Source organism: Tenrec ecaudatus, chromosome X (genome assembly GCF_050624435.1).
Source record: "Tenrec ecaudatus isolate mTenEca1 chromosome X, mTenEca1.hap1, whole genome shotgun sequence".
Taxonomy (NCBI): Eukaryota; Metazoa; Chordata; class Mammalia; order Afrosoricida; family Tenrecidae; genus Tenrec; species Tenrec ecaudatus.
The window spans coordinates 155,460,624-155,475,511 of record NC_134548.1 but is presented as its reverse complement, the minus strand read 5'-3'; the positions used below and the strand labels follow the sequence as shown (position 1 = coordinate 155,475,511).

The 14,888-nt window shown below is 41.8% G+C and overlaps 1 protein-coding gene across 2 annotated transcripts in view; it reads left to right on the top strand.

Moving 5' to 3' along the window:
• The window catches only part of ATP11C (ATPase phospholipid transporting 11C (ATP11C blood group)), a 202,989-nt gene extending 189,144 nt beyond the window's left edge, over positions 1-13,845 (top strand). The window contains exons 28-30 of one of the 2 annotated variants that reach the window (XM_075538543.1): positions 2,219-2,372; positions 8,537-8,641; positions 11,193-13,845. In XM_075538543.1, coding sequence (XP_075394658.1) covers positions 2,219-2,372; positions 8,537-8,638 — 256 coding nt within the window. In that variant the 3' untranslated portion in view covers positions 8,639-8,641; positions 11,193-13,845. The remainder of the gene's footprint in view (positions 1-2,218; positions 2,373-8,536; positions 8,642-11,192) is intronic. The other variant, XM_075538544.1, reaches the window with a different exon arrangement.
• The last annotated feature ends 1,043 nt before the right edge of the window (positions 13,846-14,888 follow it).

Here is a 14,888-nt window from a genome sequence, read left to right as displayed (position 1 = left end):
CTCTCTATTTTGCCACTGTGGGTTTTACTATCCATTGTAATGGCTACACAGAAATCACCTACAAATTGCATGATTCCAGGGTTTATTAAAGAAGTCAACAAGTTGTATTGGCAGTGAGCATTAACTCAGGGTTGATTTATCAGGACATATTATGAAGTTCTGTCAAGTCTGCTAATAAATGCTCAAAGGGACATAACACTTTACTATAAGCCTCAATCCAGAAGCATTCAGCTTAATCCCCCTGGGTCAGCAAAACCAGCTCCCTGAATTAAGCATCCAGAGGCACCTCACTCCCAATAAGTTTCAGCCCAAAGGCACTCAGCTCCACTTGCCTGGGACAGCAAGTTCAACTTCCCCAATCCAGTGCCCAGAGTCCCCCCCCCTCCAGAAGCAAGTCTCCTGCACAATAGCACCCAGCTCTACTTGCTTCACGAGTGGGGAAGTCCGTCACTCCATGCCATGCGCTGGTCCCTGGTGCTCCTGCTGCTCCTCTGATGGAATAGCTGCCACCTGGATCCAGGAGGTTCACCGCACAGTGATCTTGGGTCCAGAGGACACACTCCACTCTGGGCTCTTGCTGGTAATGAGCTCTCACCTGCTTCTCAGAGAGTTCAGGTAATCCTGTTCAAAATTCACAGGTGAATCCTATCAGTATCTTCTCCCCACCGAACCAGACCCACAGCAGGGATAGATCTTTTGGTGGAAGTTGGAGATTTGGGCTGTAAGAGCCACATTCAATAGCTCACTGCCCCTGCACTTTGTACAGGCTCTTACTGAGTAAAGCAAAGCCTATAAGTGATTCAGATTGCCCTGCCTGAGGGCCATAGCTGCTTTTATTAAAAAGGAAAACATTGGTCATAAGTCAGCCTTTTAGATTTTGTTGCCTTCATTTCTGTCCTTGTGTAGAGTCAACTGAATTGAGCTATTATTGAATATGAACTTGATTATTACAAAGCAACCAGCCAAATGTGACTAGAAAAGATGGGAAACTTCAGCTGCATGCTTGTTCACCGGGGCATGTTATACCCAGCAACAACTTCTCGGTTGGGCAATTGAGAGTGGTGATTTCTGAGTACAAAACTGAACCCAGGAACAATAACTGGTGTCGTTTACTGTTCCCCTGAAATGTTCCATAAATGTCATTTAGGAAAAAAAACCCTATCCGTGCATGCGCACGCACATATACACACACACACACAGAGTGAGAGAGAGGGGTGGACACTAATCAAATCAAAGAGTATTGTGGGTACCATAAGACTTTGGAACTAGCTGTCACATTTCTACTGGACCCTTTTTATGGTTCAGTTAACTGCGTAAAAAATTAGGGTATTTTAAGAGCTAGTCTGACGCTAAGATTCTGCAGAAGTCTTTTTTCACCCAGGCCTCTGTGTCCAGTGAACATTAATTGATGACTGAAAAGCCAGTTCATCATCAGTGAACACAGGTGAGGCCTGTGTCCTAGGCGAAGCCAATCTGTGGTCTCTGTGAGGTCTGAGGTGCATCTGTCCCTCTACTAACCACTTCCACTTGGGCCACCTTAGATGTTAGCCAGGAACGTTGGCTGAGTTTCTCAATACCCTTCAATGGATGACATGGAAGGAGATGTGACATGTGAAGGAAACGTCCTCCTGGATTTGGGGGAGACAAGGCTTAATGTCCAATTACCAATATTCTGCACATGCAAGAACCCAATATATATTTGTGGATGGGAATGCGCAATTCCTACCATGTGAGAGAAGATAAACTCTACAGTTATTTCTATATTTACATACATTTGGGAGAGGCATTAAAATGTGTGTGAAGTTTCTTAATATAGAGCACAAAACCATCCTCATATTAATAAAACAGCTGGGAAAGTAAAATGCTTATTAGCATCAAAATTAACCATCATTTCTCTTGACTCTCTTTGAGGCTGAGCACTTTCTGATGCAAATAAACAATCTCCAGTTAGTGGCTCTAGAGTTGATTGCCTGATTGGTTTCTAGTCAAATGCAGTTTATGATCTTTTGGTTTCCCTTTGATTAGCATTCCTTTTCTTTCCAAACATTTGGTAAATGAAATTTGTCTACTACATTTGGGGACGATCTAGAGAAAATTATTTTTATTAATGCACATAATCAAGATTCTGGTTAAATACAATGGACAGTTTCAATTACATTTTTGTTTCATATGATGGAAACTGATTACTTTTCTATTATCTATTTTCTTTACACTCCAGGCCTTTTCTCAAGCAGCAGAGAATGTACTTTGTATTTGCTCAAATGCTGTCTTCTGTGTCCACGTGGTTGGCCATAGTTTTTCTAATATTTATCAGCCTTTTCCCTGAGATTCTCCTGATAGTGTTAAGGAATGTAAGAAGAAGAAGTGCCAAGGTAAGAACAGAGTTTATAGCATCATTTGAATTTTTGAAGGGGCTTCGATATCTGCCGTGAACTGAGAGCTTTATCTTCAGAACTGTGTCAGTTACAGAATATTAACCCCCTCCTTGCAGGTTCACCACTTAATTTCCACTTCTGCATAAAAAGTATAGTAAAAACTTCGTTATCCAATGCAGGTGGTAAGTAGATTCTGTAACAGTGTTCTGTGTGACCATTAGTGATCCGTATGAAGTATCTCTTATGCTCCATATGGAAATTTCAAAGAAAAAATCGTTTTCATTTTATTTTTAATTTAACCTAGAATTTTCACACCAGGAATTTCCACACCAACATCTCCGCTTTAACCTCAGAAATTTCCTTGAGGGTAGTTTGCAACTCCACCACCCCACCCCTCTCAGTTGATAATCCCAATTTCATTCAAAAGTCTTTCCTCCTTTAATTATAGTGCTGCTTAATCTCTGTGTTGCTTCTAGCCCTGAGTGTCCAGCAATATGATTTGAACCAGAGAGTTCCTGGATGCCTCCTGAACATACTTGTTTTTAAAAAAATAAATAGTAATTGGGATTCTTTTTATGTGCCCAGTTTTTGTTTTGCTGCTTAAACCATAAATTTTTTGTGGCTGTGAGAAGTTACTCTCCTCCCGCAGCCCTGCCTTCTCCGATAGGCTCTAACATTTCTAAAAAGCCTTTAAAGGGAAAGTGGTAGATTAACCTGGGAAATAAAAGCATCTGGCAGAGTTTGACCCAAGCCCATGAAATCTATTCCCACCTGAACCAGCTCCTTTTGCAAGACAAAACCCTGCTTCTGTCATAGTCATACTGGCTAGATCCTGTGTCCTTCCTAGGCACCATTTTTCACAAATCATTTGAGCTCTGTTTACCACTTTATGGTGCATTGTATGGACCAAGTTAGTCACCAAACTGGGTTGTCTGGCTTTGTTGGCAGTGTTTTGTTTTGTTTCCATTTTGAAGTGTTAGAAGCCCATGAATGACGCCCTGCAGTCATGCAAATGTAGAATGAGTATAATGGGAAAGCTTCAATGGTTGGATGTGTAAAGATCTTTACCTTACACTTTTCAGTCCCAGTCAAAAGCAATAGAATTGTCAGCAGCTAACGCTTGAATACTAAGAGCTTTGGAATTGTTCAGACTGCCTTGCCTCCTGCATGCCTTCTGCGAATGGAACAGGACAAAACATCCCTCACCTGGCTATCAAAAACAAACAAACAAAACCTAGCCTTAGTCTTGGCCTAAATCCTTCTGGTAAACCTCACTTTAACCTCCCTCCAGCTTGGCCAGCCTTTAATCTCAGGTTGGCATTGAATTGCCTGAGTCGACCTTATTAACAGTGGAATGAAGAAATCCAATCTGATTGGACAGGTTCCCCCGCACAATAACTCAAGTAGCAATTTGAATAAAAACAGCCAAGGTAGGTGGAGAACTAGCTGGTGCTTTTGTATACTCATTGGGCTATGGGAAGTTCTCCTAGTTTCTCTCCCATTCTTAATTGGGAGTTTTTCTTATTTGAGGGTAATAGAGCTCATATTACTCTGATGGGTCATACTCTGCTTGATGCTCTGAAGATGATAACAAAAATTTGATAATTCTGAACCCCCAAGCATGACATTGTTTTCAAAACATAGACACTGGCTGGAGGCGTCTTTTGTGTGGGAGGATGCTACATGGCAACCACAGAGGAACCCTCCAAACATCGTCCCCCTCCATGCAAACAACCATGAGCTGCCAGTGAAAGCATGGCGTTCCAGAGTGGCAGCTCATTCTAGTTAGCTGCGGCAAATTGTGCCAGAGGTTCAGCGTGATGTTTATGTACTGTGGGTGATGTCTGTGGTCGGAGGAATTGCAGTGTCTGGGCTGCAGCTTGGCATGCTGACGTGCCAGAACACTAGGAGACTTTTTCATGGTCACCATCATTCATTGAATCATTCATTCACTGACTCCTTCCGCCATGGAAACCATAAACGTTTACTGGACCGCCTACTGATGAACATCTCTCTTTACATCCGATGTCTGAAAGGCCAAATGGTTTTTTCAGATGCTGTGGGATTCTGAGAGTTAGAGATGAGAGAGAAAACATTGCAGGCACTCAACCACTCTGCCTCCTTTGCCCTCCCACCACCACTGTGAGAAAATGCAAAGGCATTGTAGGTCCTGCTAATGCTTAAAGGTCACATGAAACACAGCAGCCATGGCTCTTGTGTTGTTGACTGTGTTACATGAGGGGGGTTTCAAAACACTGGTGGAAAAATGGAATGAACAAATAATGGAATTTCCACATGTCTTCTTTGAAGGTCCCCTCATCTAAGACCTTATTTGGCCACATCCAAGAGAAAAAGGAAAAGGAGTATCTTCTAAAAACCAAATTTACGGCAGTGGGGCCGATTCTTACCTTTAGGACAGCATTGCCCTTGGGATTTCCAAGACTGTAAATCTTTATGACAGCAGAAAGCCTCATCTTTTTCCAGAGGAGCAACTACTAGTTTCGAACTGCTGACCTTGTGTTAGCAGCCCAGTGTGTAAGCCTCTATGGCACCAAAGCTCCAAGAGTTTCTTACTTTTCCCAAATGTACTTGCCTTGATGCTTAATGACCAACAGCCTCACATCCTGGGTGACTTCCTGAACTGTTCAGTATCATTTGCTAAGGCATTGGTCTCACTGGATCTGCCCCACCTCATAGTTGGTAGGCTCCCTAATGGGGGACAGTGTAGGTTCCTAACTACACGTAGCTACTTGACTTCAGCTTTTGGAACCTGTCTACATACAGCCAGCGATGCAGTTGTAGATAGGCCACAGCACTGTCCCGGCTGCTTTGAGAAGGGAATGGAGTTGTAGCCTTTAGCTATTATAGACGGTGGATTCCCACTCCATTTAGTGCACAATGTATGCGGGTCTACTATGAGTTCCTGTATTAATCCAATTGCCCCTGAGCTCATTCCAGCTCATGGTAACCCCCCCGGGTATGTCAAACTAAAACTGCTCCGGAAGGATTTCTAAGGTGTCTCTGGGTAGACTCTAACCTTCAACCTTTCAGTAAGCAGCAAAGCCTCCTGGGTTGCCACCATCCAGGAAGCCCAGAGCTTTTGTACTGGGGTTTGGTTCTTGAGGGCTGAAACAGACATGGGCCCTGCTCATAAGGAGCGCTTTTTACTCTGGGCACATTGGAAAGGTGATTCCTATGGAACCCTTTTCTATAAGCAGGGATAAAGCCAAACAGTAGACCCAAGGATAGCATGGCTAACTTCAGAAAGAGGTTCCCTCAGTCACAGAACTCAAGGCTTGTAGGTAAGTCATGTACTCCTTAGCTGTATTTTCTGCAGTGAAGTTGATTTTCGTGCTAGGCTCCCATTGCGTAGGATCATAGAGCTTACCTATAGCCAAGCTGCCGGCAGGGGGCGGTTGGCACTTTCACAAAGCATGGTCATAGTGGGCCCGGAGGACAGCACTTGAAAGGCAGCTTTCCCAAATGCAGGCCCCTTTAATGCAATAGTGACACTTGGCTAGGTATGGACCACTTCACCCGTCCACTGGGGGTGTTTTTCTCCGAGACCTTATATAAAGTGATTTTGTGTGAAATGCCACAGTCAAGTGAAGCCTGCCTAACTGGAGATCACTATAACCAGAGTGGCCCCAGCCACATGAGATAGGGAGCCAGGTGGGAACCTGTGCATAGGGACTGACTGCTTTAAGTGTGCCAAAAGAGAGAGGAAGACTGTTGGCCATCCAAGCAAAATTCCCAACGAAAACAGTGAATTTTTTTTAAACACAGTTTATCATTCTAATGGTTGATAATGATGATTTTTGATTGTGATTCTTACAGTGTCCTGAACAGTCTTGGTTCTGTAAACCTGATTGATTAAAAAAAAAAAAAGTCCAATCCTATTGGCATGGCTGTTGGCATGGGCCTCTATTCATTGGCCTATTGACAGGCTGCAACTTGGGCCGCCTGCTGTCAGCGCTCCAGGAGACCGCAGAGGCATGTGGACATTCATGCTGTTGTGGCTCATCATCCTGCCATCTCTCCGTCTCCCCAGCAGCCCAGCAATTGTTGGTAGTGCTGATTCTTCTCACTCTAGAGTCTCCTTCCATGCTTTCTCCTGCCTTCTGCACTTTTCTGTTTTTCCTTTATAAAGTAGTCTTCACACCTGACCTACTAACCCAGAGCATTTTTGCCTCATAGACCTACTTTTATCTCAGAACATTGGATACAAGTGTTTGAGCACAACAAACTGTGCTTTACAGCTGCAAGTTTTTACAGATAGCCTTGTACACTAGGACAACCGGGTGGGGGACTTGGTATCAGGTTCTTGTTACAAGCTTTTTGCCCACAAACTAGAAGAAAGAAGTAATTTTAAATTTCTTTCTTAGAAACTAGCTATGAAATTCTCCAGCTTTACTTCTCAATAATTTGCCTGTTGCCATTGTGTCACCAGCTTTCTTTAAGGTAGCATATGAACTGGAAATAAAAATGTAGATACGTAAAACATGCATAAGTAAAAGCAAAGCATTTCCTTTTCGAAGTGTATTTGTAGACTCTGCTGGATACTTTAACTTGTTTTATGTTTTTTAAAACCTATTCTGTTTGGCTTTGGGCAATGCCGAAGTCAAGTATGTAAGATAAAATAGCTTCTAGTTTTAGGCACAGGATAAGAAGGAAGCAAATAAGCTTTTAGGTATTAACTATTGAAGTAACTATTAAATCATCAAATCTGATTTTTTAAGTGTTTTAAAAGAAAAACTTAGCAGCTCTTCATTTTTTTAAGACTCCTGAAGGAAAAACTTGGGGAGCCCAATCAAATTGTGTTAGGAGAAAGGAAGATAAGCATTGGTCCAGAGGTAACTGGAACTTCAGTGTAACTTCACCACAGGCTTTTCCATCATGTTAGCTTTGATTGACACTTTAACCTGTAGCTGACCAAGCACAGCCAGTCCCTTCCTGTGGGATATGTGCAACTGCATATGCAGACAGCTACTTCAGAATGAAGCAACTGGTGATGGACTCTGGACCAATGGGTTTTTTAAACAAATGCAGATTAGTAAATTCATGATTGCAGATAAGTTTTATAATCATGAGAAACAGTCACAATTTCTTTTAATTCGGAAGCAGTCCGTTTTCCCTGTTAGGAAAAGAATTTAAATTGATATGCACATATAATAGACTATTCCTAACTAACTCTACCTTTTCTTTCAAAAGTGACGTCTTCAAAACTAACATGTCATTTCTACTTTAAATTCTCAAGGTTTCTTTTTAAATGTCTTACATTTGAGAGTATATTTACTTTTGTTTTTTTGTTTTTTTATGTTGGTGTTGTGTTTCTGCATTTCTCGTTTTTCTACTGCAATTTTCCACCTTTTGTGCAATTGTGAACAAGGTAACGAAACGCCTCCCTTCCTCAGGAACATCTACTATCTTCATGCTTTCTCAAACTTCCAGCAATCACAGTTTCTCTTGGAGTGAATAAGGTGATTTTCTTTCTTAATGTACCAACTTGTTTGCATTCTCATTTGCTTGACACCATTTTCTGATTCTTTATGAAATATGACTTCTAGGCTCATTTTTATTGTCTTCTATTGACACTTAGAGTATTTTGTCATTTTCCTTTAACCATTGGTTCACCCTCTCAAATTGGCGCACTGGAAAGGAAGTCATGTGCAAAAGCTTCCGCTGTGAGTCTGTGGTCTCCTCGGTCCATGGCGTGTTGTAACAGCCATGGCATGAGGCCGGTCCCTTCACCAAGACAGGAGTGTTTTGCACAGATTGTTCTTGGTTCAGTACACTCGCGGCACCAGCACAATCTCAGAGGTGTTCACCAAAAGGATGGTAAGGTTCCCTACTCAAACCACATTGACTCATCTGTACCACATAACTTACCAGTGCCATTTCAAAACTCCCAAGTTTGCCACATCTAACGTCTGTAGCCTTCCACCATGAAAACAGTTTGATTGGAGCCGGAGACTTTTGGAGGCCTTTGAATGTATGCATTTGAATGTTCTACGTTTGCTGTGGCGTAACCAATCGATTGTAGTTTGGGCCAGAAGAGTAGCGCCTGCAGGAAATGCTTTTTTGCTGTGACCTTTTTTTAAATAAGCAGGTAGGTTAACCAGTCTTCCAGTGCTTTAAGTGTCTTTACCTCACTGTTACAGAGAAATCTGAGCTGTAAAAAGGCATCTGACTCATTATCCGCCAGACCTTCAGTCAGACCTCTTCTTTTAAGAACATTCTCAGACGAATCTAATATGTTGTAACAGGTACCTAGTGCTAAACAAGTGGGCTGGCTTTAAAGAAACAGATTAACAGCATTATAAAGAAAAAAATCAAAAAATCTTATTCTCAAAATTTTCTCTGCTGTTGGTGTGGTGAACTTTATACTATTCTTTGCAAAAATATAAAGATGCATTGCTTGGAATATCGGGGGGGATAGGTATTTTCAATTTGCTCAGCTCTGCGGTGTTTGCAGAGGTGAATGGGGCAGGGCTCCGATGTATTGAATTTTAAGGGGCCACTTGCCACAGTGGGGCTATTGCTTGAAACAGATCTGGAGACACCTATTCGGATTTTGAAAGGCTCTTTGGAAAACAGAAAATAAATATTCCAAAATTGCATCTGTATAAAATAAAGTCAGTTTAGTATTGCATGTTTATTTGGGGAATTAATGTGGAAATAATCCAATGTGTTTGTACCTCCATGTGGTGTGTCTGTGTGTTTCCAGGTATATAATTAATGTCTTTGTAAATGTCCAGTTTCTCAATATATAATAATAAGCACAATCATAACTTTTATTTTCTTTAAATGTGTCAAGTTTTATTTAAGCTCAACGTTTCAACTTTTAGAGGTTAAAAACTTTCTTAGCCATTCAGGGGGATGCTAGGCTAAATTATAAACATTACTTCCATTTATTACGTTTTCCAATAACAAGTATATGAATTTAATGCATATTAATGGATCTTAATGCCCAAAATTTTGCTCTGGGAGGAAGCTATGAATACAGATCGTGTCCCAGGCCTTTAGAATAACTCAGGAATGCGCTCTATTTGACAGGCAGGTTGGAAACAACTCCATCAGCTGAAGGCAAGGCCGTCTTTCTTACCCTTACCAAACTATTTACAGATCCGTTCACATCAAAACGACCACAGGCACATCTGCCCACAGGCCCCTTTGTTTGTTTTGTCAAAACACACACACACACGCTCACCCACACAGGAATAAATGCCTTAACTCAATTGATTCCTCTGTCGTCGTCCCCCCCAACACACACACACACACACACACACACACAACTAGAACAAAGGCTTGACTTAGTTGATATTTCTCTAATTCCGGCAATTCTTCTACCCTTGATTTGGGTGCAAGCTCACTTTACCTTGGCAGCACCTTGTCTTCCACTTGGAGGGCCTCCTCTGTATCTTTTCCCAAGTGGGAGGACTCTGCTTCCTTGGAGCCTCCACAGGCTTTGACCTTCAAGTCCCAGATGGCCCTGCCTTCAGTTGGAGGTGCTTTGGGCGGTGCTGTATCTGCTTCCTTTGGTATCCCCCTGAATGGCTTGTTTTAGTGTGGAGACAGGGCTGGATTGCAGACACTGCTATTGCTTTTGGCCTCTCCAGGGTCTAACTCCTACAATGTGTAGCTTAGAATTGAGGGGTTGTGTGGGGGTGGTTTTGTTTTAAAGAAAGCAGTTGTTTTGATTTTTGGTTTAATATAGTTATTTCATCCGGGAATAGATTTTTTTTCTTTTTTTTTTTCTTTTTTCGGGGCATCATTTCTCTTCCAAGGAAAAGCTCTGGCCATTAGTTTCACCTGTGAGTGTGTAGCTTGCGCAGCAGCTTCATTCTGGTCAGGCACTGCAATCCTGCACTGGAGAGGTAGCAGGGCTTCTTGGAACGGTCAAAGGAGTCCGTGATATTGCAGCCTCGCAGTCTGACCATGAGGAGGAAATGAACCAGAATAGGAAGGACCCCCAGCTCTGCACCACTCAGGGTCAAAGATCTTGGGCTTTAATGTAGAGAATCCAACTCAGGCTCCCTCCTTTGACCTGGGATTACGGAAGTGATCCCGTTCTTGAGGTACCAGCTTTACACACCACCGACTTGCCCTGTCTCATCCCATCTCCACCACAACATTTGACAGTGCTTAAAAGATGGAGAATCTACAGATTCACTATGCAAAAGTCCATGGCTACTAATTGGTGGGTGGTTCAAATCCACTCAGGGGAGCCTGAGAAGAAAGGCCTGGTGATCTACTTCGAAAAGTTCATTGCCATTGAAAGCCTTCTGGAGCAGAATTCTACTCTGTAATACATGAGCCCACCATCAACGCAGAGGCAACAGGTTATTATTTGGAGGGAGGGGGGCATGGCTTCTTTCAGTAAAGGCAAAATGTTTTGACAATGATCTTTCCAAGTTGACCCCACTCTACTCGCATGTCCACCCCATTCATCTGTTTAACATTTCCTGTGCCTTTGGGCCAGGTACTCCTAGGAAGTGGAAAACAGGGACCCTGTTTTCAGAGCCTCCCCACTTAGAGAAAGGGGTCCTAGTGACAGTGATGAGCACCCTGGAGCAGCCTAGGAGCAAACAGCAAGTCTGAGTCCAGTCCCCTGATAAGTCCAGGACGCAGATCTGGTTCCTGTGTCACTTTCTTTTCTCCCGTGCATGTGAATAAAACTTGACACTTTAATGCTAAGACAATTGCTTTACTCATAGCAAAATTTACTACTTGATTGATTTGGGGAAATGCTAAACAGATGGTTTCACGTTATGATTGAGATGAACTTTTTAACTGTGTATGTTTTACAATTTGCAGAATCCGAATCTAGAGCTGCCTATGTTATTGTCCTACAAGCATATTGACAGTGGTTACAGCTAAAAGAGGAAAGCAGGAAGAAGCAACCACAAAAAGTTACCATCTCAGGATACGTGATATGCAACACACTAAACCACACTCGCGGGTGTAGGGTTTCTGAAGACTCCATTGAAATACCAAATGACACTCTCAAACATTTACAGTTATTGTAAGCAGTTGTTATGGCCAAAGCTCTAAGTTCAAAACTCTATGGAAGTTGAAAGCCAGCATTCTTCGAATTCTGGCTATAGATAGAATAATATAACCACCAAATGGGTGCTCTTTTAACCCATTAACTTCGTGAATGGATTTAAATACAATAGTCTAATGTAGAAGTCATGCAATGGGAATGAATAGATTTTGCTAATACTACTTTTTTTCCCTTGCCTGGTGAAAGAAATAGGCCATTTGGATCACACTTCTTTTTCCTGCTGAATGATAAACTGGGTTTTTTTGTTTTGTTTTGTTTTGTTTTGTCAAATTTATGAAAGGAATACTTGAAAATACAAGAGGACTGAATGGGGTCAATGTATCCAATGGAATAATTACTCCTTTCTGTTCACCTTCATGCCAATTGCCTCCTGGTGGAATATCCTGGCCAAAAAAAGTGATCTTGACACCTACCTGGAAATAATGTTACTCCCACCCCCAGGAATTTGTCTGGGAACGGGAAAAAAAGATCTAGTTTTCGTTCTTGTGCATTAAACCCCACTTGTGGGTTTGAGACTAGCAAATATGATGCCTGAAACATTTCTGATTACTTAATCACCCTCAAAATAGGAGAGGAATCATTTTTACCTTCTTAACCATTTTGCCATGATCTGAGGTCAGGTGTAGAAAACCACAGTTAAAACACAAAAATAGCAGCCATGATGTGCCCACGTCCCTGATAATTCTATGGTGAGAGGAAAGGAAGGGTAACCTCTTTTAAACCACTGCAGTTTCCATTTGAAAGAGGCTGCCTTCGTGGACCCATGCAGGCTATGGATTTTTAATTTGCCCAGTCAGGAAAAGGGGATCCAACGTAACAGGACCCACAGCCCAGCCGCTGGAGTCTAAACCTGGAGCTTCACCTTGCTACAGTCCTTGTGTGGGCTCTTATAACAGGAGGTTTGTGCCTCCCAGTGCATTTGCGTCAAACAGAATAAATGTGAAATGTCTTTCTTCAATGTTAAAATGAAACTCGTGATTTTTGGGGGGGTGGGGGGTCTAACTGACTACAGTTGACTGCTGCATTGAACTTGTCTAATTATTTAAAAATCATTTTCATATCACTTCTCAATTTTGTTTGCCTTTCTGGCATGCATGGTGGTGTTATTAGTGTTTATATTGTACCTTGGTCTGGAGAAGTATTCAATTCAAGCTGTACCAATATATATATATATATATATATATATATATATATATATATATATATATATTCCATAGGACACATTTGATTCTTATGAACATTTGTGTTCATGTTTAGATAGAATTTCTCTAAAAACTTCTAGAAACAATTTCCATTGGAAACCATTCCAGCTATTCCTGCCCCTTTTACTACATTTCTCATCTGTCAGTATTATATTTGAGTGTTCTGGTAGGTGTCCTTCACAGCTTATACCCTACGCGTGCTGTATTCTCATAGCCTGTATTTGAGGTAATCTGCTAAAGACAATGTCTTTCTATTCTGTGTCTATTCCAAAGAGCTAAAAAAAAAAATCAGACCCAGGAAAGCTTTTGATGTGTGTTATTGTATTTGTTTTAATTGCTGTTGTGTGTTATTATTTTATGTGAGAACCTTTATAAGGGACTGTGAATACAAGTGAGAGAGATGATAGAGAGACTGGATTTCTCAGAGCCATTGGACATTGATAAAACACCCAGGGTAGCGGAAATGGATGGAAGATTGCAAGACTACCCAGGGTGGTGGGAATCGATTAGCTGTGTGTAAATTGCCTTATAGCCAGGAAGAAAGGGACATACGGACTAAGGACAATTAAGAGTCATGTTTCAGGTACACAGTGCCTTGTAGCTCAGACTCAGCATGGCAATGATGTGTAATACATGGCCTCAGTCCTGGAGAGGAACCTGACTTTTTTTGCAGAAACATATTTTATTAATGAACAAAAAATGGCTGGCATGAGGTTAACAGGTGGGATAACTTGAAGCCTTCCAGTGTTCCCAGCACTGTAATCTCGCCATCCTGGGTTTTTTTGGGGGGAGGGGTTTGACAGAGAAAGGAAGAAAATGTACTAACAGGATTATACACCTCTCCTTTGAGTAATTTTGAAGTCTGATGTCCTTGAGATTTCCATAACCATTGTCCACTGTTTAAGGATGCTGCCTAATAAACTGAAACTATTAATTCATATCTACCACTATACACCAGCAACAATATAAACATAAGCCTAAATTTGCCAAGTTCATAATAATTTAGTGATGGAATTTTTTAATAACATGCCATGTATAATTGTGCAAATTTTATGCAAGTATTGACAAAATCATTTTTCAGCTTGCAAAATGAAACTGCGATATTACATTTTTTCACTTACGCAATTTTTTACATCCACGTCGTTGCTTTCTATAATGAATGTGAATGCCATCTTTTATGAATGCAACTTGCCTTTTTCATTACAGAACTTTTTGTTTGATGTAATCAATAAACTTTGGTATGATATGATTGATATTTGAGTCTCTTTTCTTTGTTGGAAACATTTAAAATTAAAATGGTTATGCAAATGATTTGGTATTGGGAAATAAGTATCTACTGTACCCTTTGCCTGCGCAATTCTCAAAAGATGAATCATTTCCCCATGGCACTGACATTTTAGGCCCCTTGTAAGAAAGGCCTGGCGTGCGACTTCCAAACAGTCCTTTTGAAACAGCCTTTCGACATACTCTTTGGAGCACAGTGCTCCCCTGCCATGCTTGGAGCCACCATGTGTTCGGATCGGCTTGATTGCAACTGGTTACAGTGGGAGTTGTGAATGGGGTTGCATTTGTTACCATCGAAAATCCAGTCATATCAGCAAGTGCATATTGAAAGTCTGTGTGCTTGGTGCTGCTGCCCAGGTATCAGCGGCAGTGTAACGCACGCTCTGTTTCTTAATTCAGTGAAAAAGTTCCATTCCGAGGTAGCCAAACCTAGTTAGATGTCGTTTGAAGCTGTGCATCTCAAAGGGAATCCTGTTACCAAATGGGCAATTTGAAAACCCAGTCGGGAAGTACAACATAGACTTGATGATGATGTGACTTTTAACACTGATTGGCAGCAGCGAGTAGGCAGTCCATATGCTCTTCAAGGGGAAGAGAGTCTTGGATTTTACAGAAGCTTGAGACTTGGTCCAAGTAATATGACCTCTTCGGTCTTCCCACCCCCACCCCACCCCTTTTGCTCAGCCTGCAACCAGGGCCCGTTTGACAAATCCTGTTCCTGGACCTCCAGGCAACCAAAGCTGGGGCAGTGGAGCAGGCTGCGGGGCTCTTCACCCTTCAGTAGTGGGCCTTTGAATCCTGCGCATTGGCCTCAAGTTAGTGCGCACTGCCTGCGTTACTTGGTAAATAGGAAATGTCCTTTATTTGGAAATTAAACGTTCTGCCTTCACCACTGGAAGCTCATATCTTCTAAATCCACTTCTCTATAAAACCACGTCTTTGTAGGGCTGCAGTCCAATG